At 43.2% G+C, this 24,342-nt stretch overlaps 1 protein-coding gene across 2 annotated transcripts in view; it reads left to right on the top strand.

The window, feature by feature from the left end:
- Positions 1–24,342, top strand: part of CHEK1 (checkpoint kinase 1) — a 48,108-nt gene that overhangs the window by 5,687 nt on the left and 18,079 nt on the right. For both annotated transcript variants that reach the window (XM_073603558.1, XM_073603559.1), the window contains exons 2-5: positions 13,562–13,656; positions 15,846–16,069; positions 21,709–21,773; positions 22,666–22,735. In XM_073603558.1, coding sequence (XP_073459659.1) covers positions 13,592–13,656; positions 15,846–16,069; positions 21,709–21,773; positions 22,666–22,735 — 424 coding nt within the window. In that variant the 5' untranslated portion in view covers positions 13,562–13,591. The remainder of the gene's footprint in view (positions 1–13,561; positions 13,657–15,845; positions 16,070–21,708; positions 21,774–22,665; positions 22,736–24,342) is intronic.

Here is a 24,342-nt window from a genome sequence, read left to right as displayed (position 1 = left end):
TATAACAGAGCGTTAAACGTCACAGGTTAACAACACATGGTAAATTCTTTTTGAATTGCATCCCAGTGCACCTTGCTGACTGAAACCTGTCACACCACAGCACACTAACGTGACTTGCGGTGCACTGACAATAAGAGCATACAGCATTTTTGGAAGCATGCCCGTTGCAAGGTATGTTGGAATGCCTTTCAGAATGAATGGCACCACATTGCTGCAACACCTTAGTGAGAAAGTGTCCTAGAGTCCAACACTTCCCTTTTTTTTTTTTTTTTCCATTTTGGATAGAGTGAAGAGTTAGACCCCTTTCACACTGTGCCGTCAGCGGTAAAGCGGCGTTATTTTTAGCGTCGTTTTAGCGGCGCTATTCACCCTGTTAGCGAACCAAAAGGGGTTAAACTCGCCCGCAAAACGCAGCGTTTTGCAGGCGGTATCACAGTGCTGCCACATTGATTTCAATGGGGAGCTGCAGTGGAGGAGCGGTGAGTTCCAAAGAAGCTGCTGGCAGGACTTTTTCTGACGCCCTGCCAGTGCACCGCTCCAGTGTGAAAGCTCTCGGGCTTTCACACTGGCGTGAATGGAGCAGCTGTTTTAGGGCCTTGGGGCAGTTTGCAGGCGCTATTGCGCTAATAGCGCCTGCAAACCGACCCGAAAGTCTCCAGTGTCTCCAGTGTGAAAGCCCCGAGGGCTTTCACACTGGAGCGGTGCGCTAGCAGGACGGGAAAAAAAGTCCTGCTAGCAGCATCTTCAGAGCGGTGAAGGGGCGGAGTATATACTGCTCCTTCACCACTCCTGCCCATTGAAATCAGTGGGACAGCGCGGCTATACCGCCGGCAAAGTGCCTCAGCAGAGGCGCTTTGCGGTGGTTTTTAACCCTTTCTCGGCCGCTAGCGGGGGGTAAAACTGCCCCGCTAGCGGCCGAATGCAGACGGTAAAGCGCCTCTAACAATAGCGGTGCTTTACCGCCGACCCCGCCCCAGTGTGAAAGGGGCCTTAGGGTGGTTTGCAGGTGCTATTTTTAACGCTATTGCGCCTGCAAAACGCGCCAATGTGAAAGGGATCTTAAAGCTGAAGTTTAACTGCTTATATTTTCCTTTCCCTCGTTCTTCCCTAATTCACGTTCTAATGAAATTTTTTAAATAAAACATTTCAGTATTTATTAAATACCTTATTTGACTCACCCGAATTTCAGAGATTCAGCAAATGGAGAGTACAGCAGCCTCTGTCCTCCAGAGTCTAGGCTGATCTCAGTCTCCAGCTGGTCTGCTGCTCTGCTCTGTCTTCTTTTCTTCTGAGTTACCTGGGTTTTCCATTTGAATGTGTGGATACCGCGAGTGAGCCTTGGAGATTTACCTCCTGCCATCCGAACACCGGGATCGCTAGCAAGCTTAAAGGCCTTGGCTGGGCTATAGCTACTTGCCTTCTTAAGCTTGCCGTCTGGTAAGCTGAATCAACAGCTACGGTGGATGGGCACATTAATTTATAGGCACACTGTGGTGGTGTTTTATGTTCCCAATGGACTTTTTTTTTCCTTGATGTCATTTATTTTAGACTTCTAGCGCAGCTTTCTTTATCTCAGCAAATGGAGAGCCTGACTATGGTAATAAAAGATGTGCTTATATGGAAGGAGCGCCAGACCAAAAAAAAGAGTCCAAATTAATTTATTGTTGATGTGTTAAATGACAGACAATGGGGGTTATTTCCTAAAGGCAAATCCACTTTGAACTACAAGTACACTTGGAAGTGCAGTCACTGTAGATCTGAAGTTGACTTGCAAGGAAAAAAAAAAATAGCATTTTTGCTTGCACATGATTGGATGATAGAAATTAGCAGAGCTTCCCCTCGTTTCTGATCCTCCCCTTGGATCTACAGTGACTGCACTTCCAAGTGCACTTGTAGTGCAAAGTGGATATAAATAAATCGACCCCAATGTGTTTCCTCCCTCATCATGGCTGTGCATGGAAGCTGATGGCCGGATTAGGATTTCTGGCCAGCAGTATCTGCATCAGCAGTCAAAATAAGCTATGGATGCCCTCCCTTTCTTTTCTTTTTTTTTTTTTTTCTTTTTTTTTTTTTTTTTTCATACAATACTAAAATGACAGGAAAAGGAAATATTGTAGAATATGGACTCTTCTATAACGAATAAAACACCTCTTGTCTCCCAGCAGCAATGAGGTGGGACCTTTTGGCCTTGGCAGACACCATAGTATAGATGCGTGGCCCGGGGGGTTGGGACAGATATATATATTTTTTCTTAATCTCCGTTCCCCCTCTTCCCTGCATCCCCCCCCCCCCACCTTTTTTTTTTTTTTTCTCCCCCTTTTTTTTCCCACTGTTTCTTTCATTGACTTTGGGTTTGATACTTCCCCCCTTCTACTAATTTATATATATATATAAAGTATGACCTGGTGTGTAGGTCAGCTACACCCATTTTGTGGGTCCATGGATCCTTTGTCATATTTGCGTTTATCTGCAAAGTCATGCAGTGTCTCATCATTTTTTATGTTGTGAGTGTATTTTTGTCTTTTGAAATGTCATGCTGATTCTCTTAAGGAATTTTAAAGAAAAATAACTTATTTAAAGTGTTTATATACCCACAAACGGGGAAAAGAATCCTGTAAGGCAAAGGCATACGAGCTCATTTTGAAATACTTGCCTTAGAACGAGGTCAACGCATAGGGAGCTGACTTTTTCCCCTCTGTGTTTCTCCCAGGTTTGCAGCTTCGTCGCGGTGAGTGGCCGGAGCCGCAATGATGTCACTCCCGCACATGTACGCAGGATTCCTCAGTCCTGGCACGATACGCCGGACCTTTACTGCGCATGCGCCACTGACCTCAGCGGCTGCATGCAGGGTGAATAGTCATTTTACCTACAGGTAAGCCTTATTATAGGCTTACCTGTAGGTAAAAAAGGGGTATACAACCTCTTTAAGACCCAGTGACATCATCGCTGTGCTTTTCTATGAAGTGCAGGCACATTGAGACTGCTGGGTGGGACTGTACATGGCCTGATGTATACAGTTAACTAGCTCTTGGGAGAAGAGATGCACCAAAATATCGGGGCAAAAATGGTGTTATCAGGTGAAATCGCCCCATCAGAGATGGACAGCCATGAAAACCATACTAGAAAGCAGAGGGCGGGTGCATCAGCCTTGCGCATTACTTTTGTGATAACTTTATTAAAAGATGAAAACCGATGTATACTTGCTAACGGCATGAATAAACAAGCACATCAGTGTCCACAGTATCCTGGACTGGCAGGTCTGCCGAACAAATCCCAACCACTGGAAGACCCTCTGAATGGCTCATGCGTTTTGAGGGGAGATCCCCACTTCCTCAGAGCCCTCCATTGTCCTCTATGGAGCTGCGGATGTCAACAGACATGTTTCGAGGGGAGATCCCCCACTTCCTCAGGACCATCAATTTGCCCTCTATGAAGCTGCGGATGTCAATGGACGTGTTTCGAGGGGAGATCCCCCCTCTTCCTCAGGACCATTGATATGCCCTCTATGAAGCTGCGGATGTCAATGGATGTGTTCGTTGACACCCGCCGACATCCGATCCGCTAAAAACAGATGGCTGGGGGCTTGAAACTTCCAGGCACCTTGTTTCCATCTGCATGAGCGGAGCGAACAGACCTGTCATCTGCCTGCTCAGTGTGAAAGGAGCCAAACCAGACGTTTGCTTCCCAGATCCATCTTTTTTTTCTTTTTTTTTTCCTGGATTTACACACATTTCCGATTTTAAATCTGATTTTGGACATACAGAATTCTGTTTTCTTTTCACAGCACTTAAATGCAGGTAAACAGTTTGAATGGCACCATTGAAAAATAATTTCCTGCATTTGTGTCTTTAAGAAATGTACTGTAAATGCAGGTGTTAATTGGTAACTGCACATTGCTTATATGTTCCACAAACGATTCTGTGAAGAGGACTGGAAAACTTTGTGCTGCTGATACTTGAGGACTGGCTTGCAAAACTGAAATTTATAGACTGAAAGGTTTGTTTCACTGAGCCCTTTTCTTTTTTAAAGCAGAACTATACTTACCTCGGATCCAGTGATGCGCTGTCTCTGAGCTCCCCACCCGGCGCTAACTTTTGGTGACAGACTTCCGGGGCTCGATTGCCGGCCACTTTCATTGGTCGGGCGGGGGTCACTCCTGCACATGTGCGGGAGTTCAGTCAGATTCGGGATTGGCGAACTTGTACAGTGAACTGCACTTGTGCGGCTCGCTGTATGGGCGGACAGGCAGGTGAGTGAGTAGCTTTAATGCAGATGAGATAAAGCATGTCTCTTCTGCATTAAATCTGCCTGTTCACACATTTTTAATTTTGCCCTAAAGTACCTCTTGAGATGAAAGGCTTTCAACGACGCTATTGGCTAATCTAGCAGCTGGGAATGTTTGTACTTTTGTCAAGCCGTCTTCTTGGCTTTCGGGTTGCTATGAAGATGCTGGATCGCTTCCACAACCCCTCTAACATGGCACCCCCAGCATCCGTTTGCTGATCCTCCCTCCGAGGAAGCACTATGTATTCTGTCACTTCTTGGTCCAGAGCTGTTATTCCCCTAGAGCGCTGGCTGGGAAAAGCAGCTAGTGGGGCATGATCTCTGGTCATTAGCTGCAGTGGAGTACAGGGGACACATCCGGGGGTTTAATAGACTCCTGATGTCTCATAGTTACATAGTCAGGTTGAAAAAAAAGACACAAGTCCGTCTAGTTCAACCACAAAAAAAAAATCGTACGATCCCAACACAATTCTTCACCCACTGCCGCATCACCAGCCGTCCCATTACAGTGAATGGGACTGTCGGTGAGTCAACAGCGGGTCAGAGGAGAAGCCACTGTGGGACAGAGATGACATTTGCTCTTTAAAAAATTGTGATTTAAGTTGAGATGTTTTAATGGTGATTTTAAATCAAATTCGCCCTGCTTTAAACATTTAAAGTGACACCACAAAAAACAAAAATTTCAAACCACACCACTCTCACATATTTGTTGCGAGTGCCTGCCTATTAAAAAAGGCATTTGCGCTGCATGTTATATATTGCTGCAAACGCTGTAGTGAGAGCAATAATTATAGGTCTACTATTCATGGTTTAGTCTAAACTGATGACCTGTAGAGGCATTCAAAGTGTCGCCTATGGACAATTTTGAGTACCAAAGTTTGTCACTTTTTCAGTGGCACACACAATTTTAAGGCTTGACATGTGACGTATCTACTTACTCGGCTCAACCTCGTCTACTGTATTTCACCAAAACATTGGGTAATATATTTGTATATGTATATTTTTTTTTTTTTTTAATCAGAAAGGTTTTTATTTTGCATAAAGAAACAAATACAGGTAGCATACAGGTACTCGTATATGACATGTACAAATTTCGGAATTCTCATAAAGCATGTTATGGGAACAATTATCAGCTACCTTAGATTATTGTAGGCTGTTCCGATGGTATGCTATCAGGAGTATCACCTGTCGTACTCATATCTTTTAATTGTAATAGGTCTAACACGTAATATATTTCGCAGGGAGTATGACTCCACACAATGTACAGATTTAAGCAAATACCAGCTATAATAATATTACCCTTATATGCTGAACGCTCTAATGATTTCTAATCATATTAGAGTATAAAAATAGCGAACCTGTTGTTCATTCAACAGCAATATCAGAATCAACTCTTACTGTATTATAATTCCGACAACCTTAACTTGATTCGTTATGTTTAGTTCAATATAATATTCATCTTTAAAGTAAGGAAATAAAATAGAAGGGAAAAAAAGAAGAAATAGAGAAAAGGAGAAAGAGAAAAAGAAAGATAGGAACAAAGCAGAGTAAAGCCTTGCCATGCAGTACCTCATCATACATACTGTTTCATATTCCCCAGGGGCTGTCTCTTTTTAAAAAAATTTCACGTTCCCTTGCATGCGCATAGTTACTATACAGTAGTCAAGTCTACATCAACCCAAGAGTAACCTATCCCTAATTAATTGATGCGGGGCCAAACCAGGAACGTCCAACCACGCCTGCCATATGGAGAGGAACTTTTGTGGAGCCTTCCTACGTTGGTAGGTTATTTTTTCTCTTATTAGGATTCTATTCACGCTGTCTATCCATTGCCCCCTGGTGGGAACTCGCGGGGTAATCCACCACTGGGCAATTAATTTCTTTGCTATGTATAGTAAACGAAGAAGCGCTATACGTGTAGGTGGGGGTGCAAACTCTTCGTCTATTCCCCCCAGTACACAGACCACCGGAGTTCTCTCAAGAGGTACCATATATACTTCTGAAATCGTGTCCAGTACTTCCTTCCAATATCTGAATAGCTTGGGGCATTTCCAGATCATGTGGAGTAGATTTCCATGATCCCGTTCACATTTTGGGCACAGGGGTGAATCTCTAATTCCCCACTTATAGAGTTGAAGAGGGGTTCTGTACGCCCTATGTAGAAGGTAAAGATGTGAAAGTTTCTGTGATGCAGAAAGTGACACCAAGGGGGCACTCATAAGGCATATCTCCCAGGTGTCTCCATCTATTGCTCCTATATCTTCCTCCCACCGCTGTCTGCATGGTAGTCTAGAGGGGTCTTGTATTCGTGCTATAAGTGTATTATAACATCTAGATATCATGCCCTTTTTAACTTCATCCATAAATACATCCTGTATAATCGGATGTTCTGTCGGTTGGATTCTAGCATTTCTATTCTGGGTTTGTAAGGCATGTCGCAATTGGAGGTACTTATAAAAATTATTATGTGGGATTCCAAACTCTGTGTGGATCTGTTGGAATGATTTGAGAGTGTTGCCCTGGTATAACTGTGAGATATATTTGATACCTGCGTCCTCCCAGCCCTTGAAGTCTTTTAGTTTTTGTATTTCTTTCAGTTGTCTATTTCGCCAGAGAGGCGTGCTGGACAGAAAGCCCGTGATGCCCATTAGTTTTTTGACATAGGCCCAAAGTGAGTTTAATAATTTAACTGTAGGAGCTTCCGGGTCTAAGTGTAAGAATCCCGCCTCCAAATTTGTCAGTGCTGAATAGTTATTGTCTTCTAGCATTACAAGTTTACGGATCGGGTCTTTCGGGTCCAGCAGGCCCCATCCTCCTAGTTGTTGTAGTTGGGAGGCGAGATAATACATCCTAGGATGAGGGACTGCAAGTCCTCCCTCCTCTTTGCCGTATTGTAACGTTGATAGTTTTATCCTCGCTATTTTTTTTCTCCATATGAGCTCTCTGAATTGGGTCTCTAATCTATCGAACCATTTTTTAGGTATCCAAACCGGGGAATTGTTAAAAATATAAAGCAGTTGTGGTGCCCAGACCATTTTAATAAGGTTAATTCTACCAACAACAGACAGGGGCAGTTTACACCAGGCCCTGCTTTTTTCGCGGAATTTGGTTAATAAGGGTGTTAGGTTCTGTTCAACATAAGTGGCTGGGTTAGGGGTCACCTGGATCCCTAGGTAGCGGAATGAGCCTACTTGTTGTATCATCTCTGCACCTAGTGGTAATGGAGTGTTCAGGGGGTCAAGCGGCATCAGCACTGACTTGTCCCAGTTAATGGAGAAGCCCGATAGCTCCCCGAAGTCCTTGATGAGGGACATAACCGTTTCTAATGAGTCTTTTGTGTCTCCTAGGTAGAGCAGGGTATCATCTGCGTACATGGACACTACATCTTTATTCATACCTCTTTGGAATCCCGCTATTCTAGAGTCTCCTCTGATTTTTGCTCCCAGAGGTTCCAGGGCCAAGGCAAACAGCAGGGGCGACAGTGGGCACCCCTGTCTGGTGCCTCTAAACAAAGGAAAGGGTTCTGAAAGTTCCCCATTAATCCGTATTCTGGCCGTGGGCGCAGCATACAAAAGCTGTATCCATCGAATAAAGGTATCTCCCAATCCCATATTTTGTAATGTTTTCCACAGATAAGGCCACTCGACACTGTCGAAGGCCTTAGCTGCGTCCAGCGAAAAAATTGCTCTATTGCCTGTGTTGTCCACTGGGAGCTGTAAGTTCAGGAATAGTCTTCTTATATTTTGGGCCGTGGATCTCGTGGGGATAAACCCGGATTGGTCTCTATGCACTATTTTATGAATTACCTTGGCCAATCTGTTTGCTAACATCCGGGCCAGCAACTTGATATCGGATGTAAGCAGTGAGATGGGTCTATAAGATCCCGGGGAATTCGCATCTTTACCCGGTTTTAATATAACAATAATGATTGCCTCATTCATTGAACTTGGCAATGAACCCTCCTTTAATGCCTCATTGTATACTTTCAGCAGTGTGGGGAGCATGGAGTCTGCATAGCGTTTGTATATCTCTGCAGGGAGGCCATCTATACCTGGTGCTTTATTGTTTTTAGTTTGAGATAGGGCAATATCCAGTTCTTCTGCAGTTAAAGGGGCATTGAGCATGACCCTATCCTCTAGTGGGAGACTGGGGAGTTCACAGCTATCTAAGAAGTGTGTTATTGCACTATCAGTGGGCGTAACTTTAGACGTATAGAGATCAGCATAGAAATCACCAAAGACCTTCAGAATATCAGGAGTAGAGCATTTCAGAGCACCCTGTGCGTCACATATGGCGGAGATGAGAGAGGTCGATTGTTGAGACCGCGCCAGTACTGCAAGCATATGACCAGTCGTCTCCCCCTCCTCAAAATGTGATTGTTGGAGAAAAAAGCGTTTGTTCTCCGCCAGCTGCAACGCCAGTTGTCCAGACATTGTCTGTGCACTCAACCATGCCCTCTTATTGTCTCCTGTGGGGTTGTTAATATAATCGTTTTCAGTCTCGGTGACTCTATTTCTTATCAATAGTTCCCAAGCCTTGGTGTCAGTTTTAATCTGTGATATTGTTTTGATAAGTTGTCCTCTCAAAAAGGCCTTCGTTGTATCCCAAACCAGCCCCAGCCCAGCCGTGCCAATGTTATCTCTCAGAAACAGTGTAAGTGCTCTGGCTATAGGATCTGGCTCGGCAAACAACGAGAGCCAAAAAGGATTAAGTTTCCACATTGGCCGTTTGTACCTACTTGGTAATGAAATGGTTACACAAAGTGCCGAGTGATCAGATATATGCCTGTCCGCATAGTCAGATTCCACTATTAAATGTAGCATCTTGTCATTCCCAAGGCCCAAATCTATTCTGGATAACCCGTCATGTGAAGCTGAGTGGCAGGAGTATTTTTTATCATTTGGGTGTTTGGATCTCCAGACATCTATCAGCCCTGTTTCTTCAAGTAATCTGGCAAAGGGGGTACTACTTTTCATCTGAGATGTGCCAGCAGTAGGTACAGGAAATTTATCTTTGAGAGGATTTAAGAGATTATTGTAGTCGCCCATTGCCAGTAAGGGTACTTCTGGGTATTGGGCCATAAAACCTGTTAGGTGTCGGATAACCTCTGAGTTATACGGTGGGGGTATATAGATGCTAGCAAGAATACATTTGAGGCCTGTAATTGAGCATAAAAGAAAGACATATCTGCCAGCCGGGTCAATGCGTTTTCTAATGCAATTGAACTGAATATCTTTTCTGAACAGTATACTTGCTCCCCTTGAGTAAGTGGAGTGGGTTGCATGAAACTGGTTAGTATACAGTCGTGGACAGAGGCTTGGAGGAGGGTCTGCAGAGAAATGGGTCTCCTGTAGGCAGACCACCCCCGCATTCAGCGACTTGAGATGTCTAAGGACCGCCCCCCTTTTAACTGGATTTCCCAGTCCTCTGACATTCCAAGTCACAATGGACAATTTAGTCATCCCCATTTTGTTTCAGGATCATTGACCAGGCCGGCATAATTCTCGACAAGACTCCCGGGTTATACCGTAACATGTTATCTGGAAGGGGGGATAGGCCTCTTTTCTCCAAATTATGCTTGTTTTCTCCTTTCAGAGAACATGTAGGCATTTGTAGACATGAAATCATGTTGCAAGGCAGGGAGAAATACATTATTAGGTTAGTACATAAGTACAGAAGCCAGTAAATTATTGGGTTAATGCATGTTACTCTGCATGGCAAGAATCTAAAGGTCAACAGTTTACACAGCCACTTGGCTGCAGCGTTAACTTTTCCCACACAACAGGTGTGGGGGGGGTAAAAGCCTTGAAAACTCCTAGTTAACCAGTAGGTTAGTTTCCGTAGGGGTTTCACAGCTACGGTAGGCACGTATTGCTTCATTATTTGTAGGCAAAAATGTGGACAAAAAAGAGGAGCAAAAGGATAAAAAATAGAACAAAAAAAAAGGGAAAAGAAAATCCTGTGGGGAGGAGGGTGATACAAACAAACAGTTCTCCTCGGCCGCCTGAACATCGGATGTGAGAGTAAGAACTGTCCTCCATAGACAACAATTATTTTGAATCTTAAGGCCTCTTCACGGCCCAGGGATTTATCCCAACAAAAATAGACCTGGTCTTGCCAGGTCATTGCATATCCAGGACTTATCTCTTAAGCAGGGACATCTCTTTGTGGTCTGGCAGCTTTAAGGGCCCTATCCTCACGATCTAGCCATTGAGCCGCCATGTCCGGGCGTTCAAAGAAGCGGGTTTCTCCGAGTGCGACTACCCTAAGGCGGGCAGGATATAGCATCGCATATGGCAAGTTAAGGTCCCTTAATCTTCGTTTGACATCCATAAACTTTGCTCGCTGCTTCTGGAGTTCAGCTGAAAAATCCGGAAACAGGGAGATTTTGGAGTTTTCAATGGATAACTTACTGCCCATGGTTCTGGCTTTAGCAAGGATGGCATCTCTGTCCTTGTAGTTTAAAAGCTTAAACAGAAAAGCACGCGGGTGATTGCCAGGGGGTAGTGGGCGAGATGGCACTCTATGCGCTCTCTCCACCGCAAATAGCGGAGAGAATGCTTCTTTCCCAAATGTAGTGAGGAGCCATTGTTCGATGAAAGCGACAGGGTCTTTACCCTCCATCCTTTCTGGGAATCCTAAGGCGCGGACATTGTTGCGGCGCATGCGATTTTCCAAATCATCTAAACGCGCAGCATGCTGATCCGCAAGATGGCAGTTATACTTTAAATCTCTCTGCATGGGTACTAAGTCATCTTCAATAACACTGACCCTACTCTCCACTGCAGCTGTGCGCTCTCTCAGCTTTTGCATGTCCTGTCTCACAAAGGATATTTCAGCTTTAACACCCTTCACTTCATCAGTCAGGGTTGAGATGGATCTGTTGCATATAGTCACTGCAGAGAGGATATCTCTGAGAGTGGGTTCAGGGCCATCCAGGGGGATACTTGGTGTCTGAGTGCCCTGATAGGGATGTGATACTGTACTCACTGTGGCCCAGTCAGATGGGGATCCAGCGCCATCCTCCAGTGGGATAGTATTATCCATCTCCAGTTGGTTTGCTTCTTCCTCACTGAGGTCAGATGTGGGTGATGGTATTTCTTTTGATGATTTATTACCAAACAGGAGTTTCTGGGCTGCTTCCTTATATTTTTCCTTTTGAGATCGCTGTGGCAGAGCGCCATCTTGGGCCTGTGCTGCGGGCGGGCCGCCACCAGTCTTGTCCCGTTTTGGCATGCTTTTCTGCTGCAGATCGGTCGGGTGGATGGGTCTGCTGTGGCCCGGATAGCGTGCGGTTCCGATCGGAGATGTCAGCGGGCTGGATGAGTGATCTGGAGGATGATTACCAGGATTTTCGGCGGAGCTGAGGAGAAGTGTGTCCTGCTACATGCGCTGCCTGGCCACGCCCCTCGTATATGTATATTTTTGTGCACTGAAATGAACTTTGGTGTATTTTTTACAAAAAATATGGGTTGGATAAAGCACTGCACTAATGTCATGCAACATATAAAATTGCAACTACCACCATTTTATTCTCCAGGGCCTTCGCTTTCTGAAAATATGCAAAATGAAAAATGGCTTCAGGACTAAAATGGTTAAAGCGGAGTTCCGCTGATTTTTTTTTTTTTAAACTGACTTTTAAAATAAGGACACTTACCTGTCCAGGGCGCCCGCGATGTCGGCACCCGAAGCCGATCTGTCGCTCGGGTGCTGCCGCCGCCATCTTCGGTAAGGGAATCGGGAAGTGAAGCCCTGCGGTTTCAATTCCTGGTTCTCTACTGCGCATGCGCAATTCGCGCTGTGGGTTCCCACTGGTCCCTGCTGTTTCCTGGGACCCCTGTGTCTCCCAGAAGACAGCGGGGGGGGGGAGTGGCGTAGATACCCGTGGGTGGTGCAGGTATCTGTGCCCTGAAAGGTGCCAAATGTGACACCGGAGGGGGGGAGGATTCCGAAAAGCGGAAGTTCCATTTTTGTGTGGAACTCTGCTTTAATATCAGCTGAAAGTACCTGTTCAGAGAGGATTTTGAATGCTCCCTTTTCTGCTTTCACAGCATGCTTCCAAGCTGCAGATAACAATGCTGAACACTGAAGTCACAAATGGACTTTCCCACATATGACTATTCGGCGGAGCCCCAGTGCCGCTATAATACAGCCACCTGCCATCATGTGATTCTGAAGCACCGTCTTTTATTTCCCATTGCGGGTGGTTCAACCTCTGCTCTCCTAACCCCTTAGAAAAACAAGAATGGCCTATGTGCTAAAGGGGGTGGGTAGCTAACCACCTCCATTCCTCTTGGTCTATTTATAAAAAGTTTGTTTTGTGTCACAATAAGGAAAACAGGTTATTGATGAAAAATAAATACGAATGTGTTAACTGTATAGAAAACATTTTGTGCTGTAAATTAAAACTATCTTTTTGTTTTAACACATAAGTTGATTTACACGCTTCAGTGTGCAAATAAGATTTTAAACAACTCTATTGCTGGGTTACAATAAAAAAAGGTTGCAAAACAGGACCTACAAAAGAGAAGGGCTTGCACTCCCCTGGCCTGTTCGTTTTTTTTTTTTGATCTTTGCCATGTCCAAAAACTATGGCTGCTTAAGAATTTTCAAATTCAACACTTCAGGAGTAAAAGGCAAACTCACTCCAAAGTTCTGTGCTTCCTAATCTGCAATCCCCCTTCTCCAGGCAAGCAGCTGTATAAGAATGCTATTCGGACAAAACACCTTTAGGAGTGTTGGATGCCTGCGTGACTCCTTGCACACTGTGGTTCCTTTATGCAGCCTCTACTGCAGGGGTCTCAACTGGCGGCCCTCCAGCTGTTGCAAAACTACAAGTCCCATGAGGCATTGCAAGGCTGACAGTTACAAGCATGACTCCCACAGGCAGAGGCATGATGGGACTTGTAGTTTTGCAACAGCTTGAGGGCCGCTGGTTTGAGACCCCTGCTCTACTGTGTCCTTTAGTGATGTAGGGGCCAGCAGAAGAACCCACAGTGCACAAAGTGGAGACTAGGCATCTGACACACCAGAAAGTGTCAGATGTTAAGAGGCTGCTACTCTCCACAAGAGTGAGGATTGGAGGAACAGACAGCGGGATCAGTGATTATAAACTCTATACTTTTGCAGGCCTTGCTTTGTAATTTTTTTTAACCCAGTGACAGTCGCTTTAACATCTTGTCACTTCTTTTCTGCTGCTTGTTAAATGTTTTTTTCCCCCTAGGTTTTTATATGCGTTTTATAAACATTAATGAGTGTTTATTATTGTTTTCTACAGTGGATTGGCTCTAGATGAGTGATATAAATCATGGCTGTTCCGTTTGTTGAAGACTGGGATCTGGTACAGACACTAGGAGAGGGAGCTTATGGAGAGTAAGTATTACAGTAAGCAGACTATATTTGGAGCTCTTTAGTTGTTTTAGGTCAGCCTTTCTCAACCAGGGTTCCGCCAGAGATTACTAGGGGTTCCTTAACCACTTGCTGACCGCGCTCTGTAGCTTTACTGCTACAGTTCAGGCTGGCTACACAGAAATGTGTGTATAGATAGATAGATATAGATTATATATAGAGAGATATATAAACTCTATAATGTGAGTGTGTGTGTCTCTGCTTTTCCGGGTAGGGGTCACGCAAGCTGATCAGCGGGTACTGGCCAAAGGATGACCACCGGCACCTGCTGATCGGTGAGGAAGTAGGCAAGGCAGAGCTCTGCCCTGTCAGTGGGGATGCCCCGGATTTTGTTTCCCTGCAACCAGGGAATAAAAACCTGCATATCCTTTAGTAAAAGCACCTTACACAGTACAAACACTGGTTAGGCACACATTTAACCCTTTGATCACCCCTGATGTTAACCCCTTCCCAACTAATGTCATTAGTACAGTGACTGTACAAATTTTTATCACTATTAGTGTCAGGTTGCCTGCCATACTATGGCACTCCTGCTATAAGTCACTGATCTCCACCATTACTAGTGTAAAATTAAATAAATAAAAATTCCAGTATTTATACCATAGTTTGTAGACGCTATAACTTTTGTGCAAACCAATCAATATACGCTTATTGGGATTTTTTTTTTATTAAAAATTATGTATCAGAATACATATTGACCTAAACTTATGAAGAAATTAGATTTAAAAAAAAAATTATTTAAGTATGTTTTATAGCCGAAAGTAAAATCCCCCCCCCCCCCCCCCCCCCAAATTTTCGGTCTTTGTTTTATATTGCAAAAAATAAAAACCCACTTGTTATCAAATGCCACGAAAAGAAAGCTCTATTTGTGGGGAAAAAAATGACATAAATTTAATTTGTGTACAGCGTTGCATGACCGCGCAATTGTCAGTTAAAGTAACGCAGTGCCAAAAAGCAAAAAATGGCCTGGTCATGAAGGGGGGGGTAAATCTTCCAGTGGTTAAAGCAAAACTAAACCCATCAATTTAACTGCTTCTCACAACAGTTACATTCAAGGCATGACACGAATGATAACTGTCACATTTGCTTGTTCTCTCAGGCCATGAAATGGCCGGTGTCATAGCTGATCACATGTGCAGCGCCATGGCAACTGCAGATCAAACATTGGCTAAGATGGCAGCTTCCTTGGCTGTAATGGATAGGAGGGTTTAGTTCTGCTTTAAGCAATTTCTGCCTCTCCAATAAGTAGCCCCTGACACCAGTGATCTCTTTAGCTATCTGGAGGGGGGGGGGGGGGGGAAATCTTGCTACTGACCACAAATATAAGGTTCATTCTTCTCACTGACCATCACACTCATTTTAAAATGTCAGTGGGAAGTGATTATTGGGAGGTGTTCTCTGAGACCAGATTTTCCGTTTATTTTAAGGGTTCTTCCATCTTACAAAGGTTGACAAAAGCTGTTTATATTGTATTGCCTCTTTTTTTTGTAATGTCTCTGTTACCAGAGAGGAAAGCACTTGCTCCAGCTGCCATATTTTTCTGAGGGCTGGTTTGAGAATCTAGTTACCATGGACAGCTGTCCCTTTAAAAACTAACGTATTTGCCTGGTAGAGTTATAAATGTGTGTTTGAGGTGAGCCTTTTTATGATGAGCAGCTTAAAGGAGTTGTAAAAGCAGAAGGTTTTTTTATCTTGATGCATTCTATGCATTAAGATAAAAAGCCTTGTGTGTAGCACCCCCTAATACTTACCTGAGCCCCATCTCTGTCCAGTGATGTCCACGAGTCTCTCGGCCGTCCATGACTCTCCCTCCTGATTGGCTGAGACACAGCAGCGGCGCCATTGACAGCCGGGGGAGCCAATCAAAGTCAGCCAATCTGGAAGAGAGGAGGCGGGGCCAAATGGCAGCTGTGTGTGTGAATGGGGACAGAGCTGCAGCTCGGGTGCCCCCATAACAAGCTGCTTGCTCTGTGGGGACTCGACAGGAGGGAGGGGCCAAGAGGAGCAAAGAGGGACCCAAGAAGTGGAGGAACCAGGCTGCTCTGTGCAAATCCACTGCACAGAGCAGGTAAGTATAACATGTTTGTTATTTAAAAAAACAAAAAAACATGACTTTACAATCACTTTAATGTTTGGGATTATTTTTCGGTCAGAGTACAGCTGGCTGTGAACCGGAAGACTGAAGAGGCAGTGGCAGTAAAGATTGTGGATATGAAACGAGCGGCTGATTGTCCAGAAAACATAAAGAAAGAGATTTGTATCAATAAAATGCTCAACCACGCCAATATTGTCAAGTTCTACGGGCACCGCAAAGAAGGCACCATTCAGTATCTGTTCCTGGAGTACTGCAGGGGAGGGGAACTCTTCGATAGAATTGGTAGGTGCTCATTTAGTTTGCTTTTGTTATACACAGCTTTTTGAAAAGAACACTGCAAAAATATATTGATCAAAAATGTGTTTACAATTTTTTTTATATTTAGTGAGAGAAATAGAACACTACTGTTCTGTGTGTCAAAACTGTGTGTATGATTTGTGTACACTTTTTGCAGCTACATACAGTGCATCCAGAAAGTATTTACAGTGCTTCGCTTATTCCACATTTTGTTATGTTACAGCCTTATTCCAAAATGGATTAAATTCATTATTTTCCTCAGAATTCTACAGACAATACCCCATAATGACAACCTGAAAGAAGTTTGTTTGTAATCTTTTTCAAATTTATTAAAAATAAAAAAACAAAAAAAATCCCATGTACATAAGTATGCACAGCCTTTGTTCAATACTTAGGTGAAGCTCCTTTGGCACCAATTACAGCCTCAAGTCTTTTTGAGTATGACACTACAAGCTTGGCACACCTATTTTTGGTCAGTTTCTCTCATTCTTCTTTGCAGGACCTCTCAAGCTCCATCAGGTTGGATGGGGAGCGTCGGTGCACAGCCATTTTCAGATCTCTCCAGAGATGTTCATTCGGGTTCAAGTCTGGGCTCTGGCTGGGAAACTCAAGTACATTCACCGAGTTGTCCCGTAGCCACTCCTTTGTTATCTTGGCTGTGTGCTTAGGGTCATTGTCTTGTTGGAAGATGAACCTTCACCCCAGTCTGAGGTCCAGAGTGCTCTGGAGCAGGTTTTCATCAAGGATATCTCTGTACATTGCTGCATTCATCTTTCCCTCGATCCTGACTAGTCTCCCAGCTCCTGCCACTGAAAAACATCCCCACAGCATGATGCTGCCACCACCATGCTTCACTGTAGGGATGGTATTGGCCAGGTCATGAGCGGTGTCTTGTTTCCTCCAGACATGACTCTTGCCATTCAGGCCAAAGAGTTCAATCTTTGTTTTGTTAGACCAGAGAATTTTGTTTCAAATGGTCTGAGAGTCCTTCAGGTGCCTTTTGGCAAACTCCAGATAGGCTGTCATGTGTCTTTTTCTTGAGGAGTGGCTTCCGTCTGGCCACTCTACCATACATGCCTGATTGGTGGAGTGCTGCAGAGATAGGGTTCTTTTTTTTGTTTTTCTTCTGGAAAGTTCTCTCTACACAGAGAAACACTGGAGCTCAGTCAGTGACCATCTGGTTCTTGGTCACCTCCCTGACTAAGGCACTTCTCCCCCAATCGCTCAGTTTGGCCGGGCGGACCGCTCTAGGAAGAGCTGATGGAGACCACTGTGCTCATTGGGACCACCTTCAATGCTGCAGAAATTTTTCTATGACTCCATACAATCCTGTCTCGGAGGTCTACAGACAATTCCTTGGACTTTATGGCTTGGTTTGGGCTCTGACATGCTCTGTTAACTATGGGTCCTTCTATATAGACAGTGTGTGCCTTTCCAAATCGTGTCCAATCGACAGGTGGACTCCAATCAAGTTGTTGAAACATCTCCAAGGATGATCAGTGGAAACAGGATGAACCTGAGCTCAATTTTTGATGTCACGGCAAAGGCTGTGAATACTTTTGTACATGGGATTTTTTTTTTAAATAAATTTACAAAGATTTCAAACAAATTTCTTTCACGTCGTCATTATAGGGTATTGTTGAATTTTTAGGAAAATAATGAATTTAATCCATTTTGGGAAAAAAAAAAAGGCTGTGACATAACAAAATGTGGAAAAAGTGAAGCGCTGTGAATACTTTCTGGATGCACTGTACGTAACAGCATTTTGAATCATTTAATACAGATGGCTATGGAAAAGAACGCAGGGGTCACAAATTAATCGCTTTTTCAGAGGTGGTTTGCAGATGTTCAGTAGGCAAATACTGTGCCTGTGTTTTGGTTTTGTAATTTTTCCAGCCAAAGTGGGTTTTTGCATTGAAATACCATTTGTGTGTGTGTGTGTGGGTTTTTTTTTTTCCATTGAAATAGTGTCTGGCTTGGCTGATTTTGGTGGAGTGGTCCCATTGACTTCAATGGGTGACCTTGAGGCTGCAGTCACATTGTTGCGGTGATTATGTACAGGTCACCAATGTAAAAAGAAACTCATGTTCTTTTTAGAGCTTAAGGCGTTTTTGAGGCGTTTTGCTTCAGGTGACAAAACGCTCAGATGTGAACAGGTGCCATTGAAATGAATGGGATTTTACTTTTTGGGCGTTTTTATGAGCTGAAAACACTCAGGTGTGAATGCAGCCTGACTGCCAGTGCCAGACCTATATTTCCCTTTATAATAGGTGTTTGAGTTATATTTTTTTTTTTTTTTTTTTTTTTTTTTTTTTTTTACAATTGGTCGTTTTTCAATAAATTATTAATTGATCATTATGCAATTTTGGTAATCCTTTCCCCAGGGCTCATATATGTGGCACTGTGTCGTCTTTCTGACACAGTGCATACTCTTTCATTTGACTGCCAGTGCTCCCTGCGGAGTTCAAATTGCCACATCATGACACACTGCGTCAGTATATACTAGCCCTAGCGGCTTCCATGTTTGTCTAGAGGTGGGTGGTTAAAACATGGATCAACTGCCTAATTTTTTTTTTTTTTACCTACCCCTTTCTGTTAATAAGGACACCTTTTAGTAAGCATTCAGCAGCTTTACATATCTCCCTTTGTAGGACTGTCAGTATGAATTTGTAGTATATAGTGTGGGGGTGACGTGGACACTAAGTGGTGATGTAATGATCTGAGCACTCCTTCAATTACATTTTATGCATGTAGTTTGGATGAGCGAGTTTGGGGTGGAGGAACTTGACTAGCCTGCACGGAGTCCTGATCTCAACCTGATAGAACACCTTAGAGCAGAGACTGTGAGCCAGGACTTTTCATCCATCATCAGTGCCTGACCTCACAAATGGAAGAATGGTCAAATACTCCCATACACACACTCCTAAACCTTGTGGGCAGCCCTCCCAGAAGAGTTGAAGCTGTTATAGCTGCAAAGGTTGGGCCAGCTCAATATTGAACCCTACGGACTAAGACTGGGATGCCATTAAAGTTCATGTAAAGGCAGGTGTCCCAATACTTTTGGTAATAGTGTAGCTATATCTAAAAAAAAAAAAAAAAAAGTCCTGACCTTTTGACCCTGACCCAAATGCTAACCCTGGCAACAGACCCACCCACAGAATCTGCAGTTTTTCGGGTCTCATAACAGACAGAGGGGAGACATTTGACAGGTAAGGATACATGCAGGAGGCATGTATATCATTATAGATAACCCCTATGGCAGTAGTTTAGAAAGGATGACATTGGGTTTACATCCCCCCCATTCTTTTCCTTGCTTTACCTGTATGGTGTACATCCTGTATGCGTTTTGTGGATGTACTGTATACAGGCTCTAACAGTTGCTGCTCTCTAAAATTTGACTGTAATAACTAATGTGGGACCAGCTACTGTACAATGCATTGGTTAGGCTGCTTGTAGCCCAACTCGGGAGCCTACAGGAGGGGATGACAACGCTGAGCATCAAATGTTTTTTTCTGCCCAAACTGCTGCTCTTGGAGGCACTGGCAGTGCGTTTTCATCTGCCACTAAACACTGGTAAAAGCCTATGTGTGCATGGACACACAGGCTAACATGCAGGGGGGTTTAGAGGCAGGAAAAAACGCCAGACGCCCCTTGGGGCAGCTGTAAAAAAAAAAAAAAGTCCAGTGTGCATGAGGCCTTATACATCTCCCTGGTGTGATTTGGTTGAGAGCAGAAAATTCATTTAAACATAATAAAATTTTTAACATTACTAGAACATATGCAACATATTTATTTTAAGGGTTTGGTATAGATATAGTTTAAAGTGTAGCTAAAACCTGCCTATCCTTTTCAGCCATGAAAGCTGCCATTTTAGCCTCTGTTTGACCTGCAACTGCCATGGTACTGCACGTGCGATCCGTTATGACACCAGCGATTTGATGGTTTGACAGTTTAGTTGAGAACACCAGCTAATGTGACCAGTTAGCATTCCTGGCATGCCAGGAATTTAACTGCATTTTGAAAACCTTTAAGCCCCCGTGGCTTTGAAATCGTGCTACTTCACTTGAAGTAGCACGATTTCAACACCACGGGTCAGTGCGATTTCAGGTGCGACTTTTCTGCCATGCAAATCGCCAAAAATAGTGCAGGAACTTTTTTTTTTAAATCGGTGCGGCACCGCAAAGCCAGTCACACCGATTTGAATAGTTCCATTGCTGACAATAGTTAACGGGCTTAATCGTTCACCACTTGACGACCGCCGCACGCCGATGTACGTGGGCAAATGGGCGTACCTGTACGTCCCCTTTAATTGGCGGGGCTAGCAGAGGCTCGCGCCCACCGTGTACAGCGCGATCATGCCCGCGGGACCAGCGGCCTCTATGTCCGCCGGTCTCCCGGCGATCATGTCACAGAGCCGCAGAACGGGGAAGTGCCTATGTAAACAAGGCATTTCCCCGTTCTGCCTTGTGACATGACAGAGATCACTGCTCCCTGTCATCGGGAGCAGTGATCGCTGTCATGTGAGTTAAAGCCCATCCCCCCCACAGTTAGAATCACTCCCTAGGACACACTTAACCCCTTGATCGCCCCCTAGTGTTTAAACCCTTCCCTGCCAGTGACATTTATACAGTAATCGGTGCATTTTTATAGCACTTATCGCTGTATAAATGACAATGGTGTCAAAAGTGTCCGCCATAATGTCGCAGTCACGATAAAAATCGCAGATCGTCGCCATTACTAATGAAAAAAAATGAGTAATAAAAATGCCGTAAAACTATCCCTTATTTTGTAGACGCTATAACTTTTGCGTAAACCAATCAATATACGCTTATTGCGATTTTGGTTAAAAAAATAAATATGGAGAAGAATGCATATCTGCTTAAACTGAGCAAAAAAATATTTTTTTTTATATATTTTTGGGGGATATTTATTATAGCAAAAGTAAAAAATGTTGCTTTTTTTTTTTCAAAATTATCGCTCTTTTTTTGTTTATAGCGCAAAAAATAAAAATCGCAGAGATGATCAAATACCACCAGAAGACAATTTTGTTGCAACACCACGACCACACATTTTGTCAGTTAAAGCGACACAGTAGTGAATCGCAAAAAATGCTCTGGTCAGGAAGGGGGTAAAAATCTTCTGAGGCTGAAGCGATTAATTCTTTAAAATAATACTTTAGAAATACTTTAAAATAGTAATCATGAAGAAGTGTTCTTCTGATTGATATGGATTTGCCCTGTTTAATAGATAGGGCAATAATTGAAATCGAGGGACATTTGTATCTCATTTAGGGCCCATTCACACCACATGCAGTGCTTCATTTATTTATTTTTTTTAAATTTTTTTTAATGCATCTAAAAAGCATAGAAAGTAGGTTATATGGGTTCCAATAGCATAGTTCATACCAGCACAGTGCAATTCAGTGCTTTTACAGTTCCAGGAAAAGTACATGCTGCTTTTTTCCTGTACAGAACTGTACTGGAATGTGGTAAAATGTATTTTTAAAAAAAGCATTAAAAACGCACATGCATAAAAGGACGTTTTTGTGGTGTGAACGGGCAAGTTCTTGTGAATTGATCGCTCTTCGTTGGTAATATTTTGTGATTTTTGTGATCTGTTTTTAGAGCCGGATGTGGGTATGCCAGAGCAGGAGGCACAGAAGTTCTTCCAGCAGCTCATTGCTGGCGTGGTAAGAGAAGCTTTGCTGCTTTCATTTGCTGGTCTATGTGGACATAATTGACGTATTTTATAGTGTAATAATGAATTGCTTTTATTGTCTGTGTCTTGTAAGATCTGCCAACACAATTTGTGTTCTATTTTTTTATCTGCCCATCTTTTGCTTTTTAATTTTAAAAAAATTATATGCTAAATGCTTTTGTTTCTTGCTTAGTGTTACTAAACCCAGTAATATGAAAATAGTTCATCTGCCCCCCACAGTGCCCACTGCTTATACATCTTCTTTTTACATTAAAATATTGCCACTATATACATTTTTCTGGCTGATCTGTAAACCAGTCAGTGATAAACTGCACAGTTTCTCCAGTGCTAAGATAAAATCTTCAGGTAGGAGGAGATTTCCACTATAGCCTGTATACATGCCCATGTGTGTAATGCCAATATCATGTGACCTGGCTATCTCTGAGAACAAGTACTGTAATTATTCTCTCCAGCATAAATGTGCAGGTCGGCTACTCTGCCTGTGTTAGCTGGCTTTCCCCAGATAGACAGTGCAGTGAAGGAAGGATCTGTGCATACAGGATGATACAACAGCCTTTTTACACCATGCAGAGGATTAACCCCCTTAAGTTCCACAGTGAGTATAACAAGCATGCTATGCTGCGTATACAGACTGATTTTACTGTTGTGGGTTTAGTAACACTAAGTATAAAGCAGTATGTTAGATTTTTTTTTTTTTTTTCGTGGTGTTTTTTTGTTTTTTTTTTGCTTAGCATTTCTTTCCAGGCTTTTAGTCTAAAATGTAAATAGGCAGTTCTTGTTTGTTCATATTTGCATTCTGTTTCATGTCTTTGGGAGGTCTTTATGCCTAATTTCACTATAGTGTGTCTTTGTTATTTTATTAGGAATATCTTCATGGTCTTGGAATTACACATCGAGATATAAAGCCTGAAAACTTGCTTCTAGATGACAGAGGTAGGAAATACAACATTTCTAATCTCTGGTGAAGAAGGTAATAGTGAACGCTCATGTTGTTCATGCTAACCTTTGAACGTTGGGGAGAAAAATCCACTTATGGATTTGATTTCAACTCCTAGGAGTCTTGTGCTGTGTATCTGTGAGATTTGTGTGTTTAAGGCTGGGTTCACACTATTGCGAATTGAATGCGGGTTTCCCTGCATCCAATTCGCATAGCAGGAGATTGTGACCGGTTCTCTATGGAGCCGGTTCACACATCTCCGATGCGAAATGCACACGAGCCCTGTGCGTCTTTTGGTCTGAATTCAGCCCAAAATTCAGGCTGAAATCGAACCTGAAACGGTAAATGGAGACACGCCGGTGTCCTGCTGTGAGCCCCTGCGATCTCTAGTGTGAAGCCGGCCTTAATCATGTAACTTATTATTTTTTTGTGTTTTAAAGAAAAAAAAAATATATGTGCAGTGCGTTCCAGTTACAGACCACAATGATGCAATACAGTAATCATTAGGAAGTCAGTCTTAAAAATCAGCAGACATTAGAAAAATTGAATGTGTTACCCAGTAATTTTAATATGGTAATGGGTTAGTTGAAGTGGACTAGGAATAAAACAAATATCACAAAATGCAGTAACTTGATGTATTGAGTTACAGCAAATCTAAACTAGAAGAGGTACCATGAGCAGCAAAATTAACAGGTATCATCAGAGCCTAACCAGGGAGACTACAATTTAAAGGATTTATTTGGGCACCTGTTTGTGCTGATGTCAGCTTTTCTCTATCAAGAATGTACTGGGACGCTTTATAGAAGGGTGGGAAAAAAGGCATTTCTGGGCCACTAGTTTGCGGGCTGTAAAAAGCAAATGTGTAATGTAACCCATCATTTGAGCGTCTGAGATATTGATCCCTTTGGGATATTATTTGAGTGCAATTTTAGGGTCTGTCAGAAGGTTAATCACACATTTCATTAATTGTTTGAAATATAGAGGTCCAATACTGAAATAATTTAGGACCCCTCCAAAGCATGTGATTTTTATAGTGCCACTGGTCAATCTGGGATTATTGGGAGATGCTGCTCTTCCCCATGAATACAATTATACAAGAGGTGTGATGGACTATGAACAATTTTGGTGAGTTTTTGAGTGAGGGATCAGGAGACCAAAGAAATGGCTTCCAAGGCTTCAGACCATTGATCATCATCTTAAGGGTCCTAGGTCCTGCCCTCCATCCCTGTTTATACCGCGGATAAACATTAGCACTATAGGCTATCACCAGAACAGAATAGAGGTCACCTATGTGTCCTTTTTTAGTTATTTGTGCAGATGCCACCATTGTTAATATTCTGGATGAATTATGAACGAAGACTTGATTCACACCTATGCATTTTTTTTGTGCTTTTTGCAGATTTGCTCTACAGAAGGTGTTGCATAGGAAACCATGGTAAATTTGCTGTAGTGCAAATCTGCAACATGCATTTAGAGAGCACTAAAAATGCATAGGTGTGAATCAAGCCTAAGGGAATAGTATGGGATTGCATCTGCAGGGCATGATGGAGTTGGAGATGTTGAAAGTATGAGGGTTTGGGCAGGTGATCTTGCTCTGATAACA

This window comes from Aquarana catesbeiana, linkage group LG10 (assembly GCF_042186555.1).
Source record: "Aquarana catesbeiana isolate 2022-GZ linkage group LG10, ASM4218655v1, whole genome shotgun sequence".
Classification (NCBI taxonomy): domain Eukaryota; kingdom Metazoa; phylum Chordata; class Amphibia; order Anura; family Ranidae; genus Aquarana; species Aquarana catesbeiana.
This window is presented reverse-complemented; position numbering and strand designations above follow the sequence as displayed.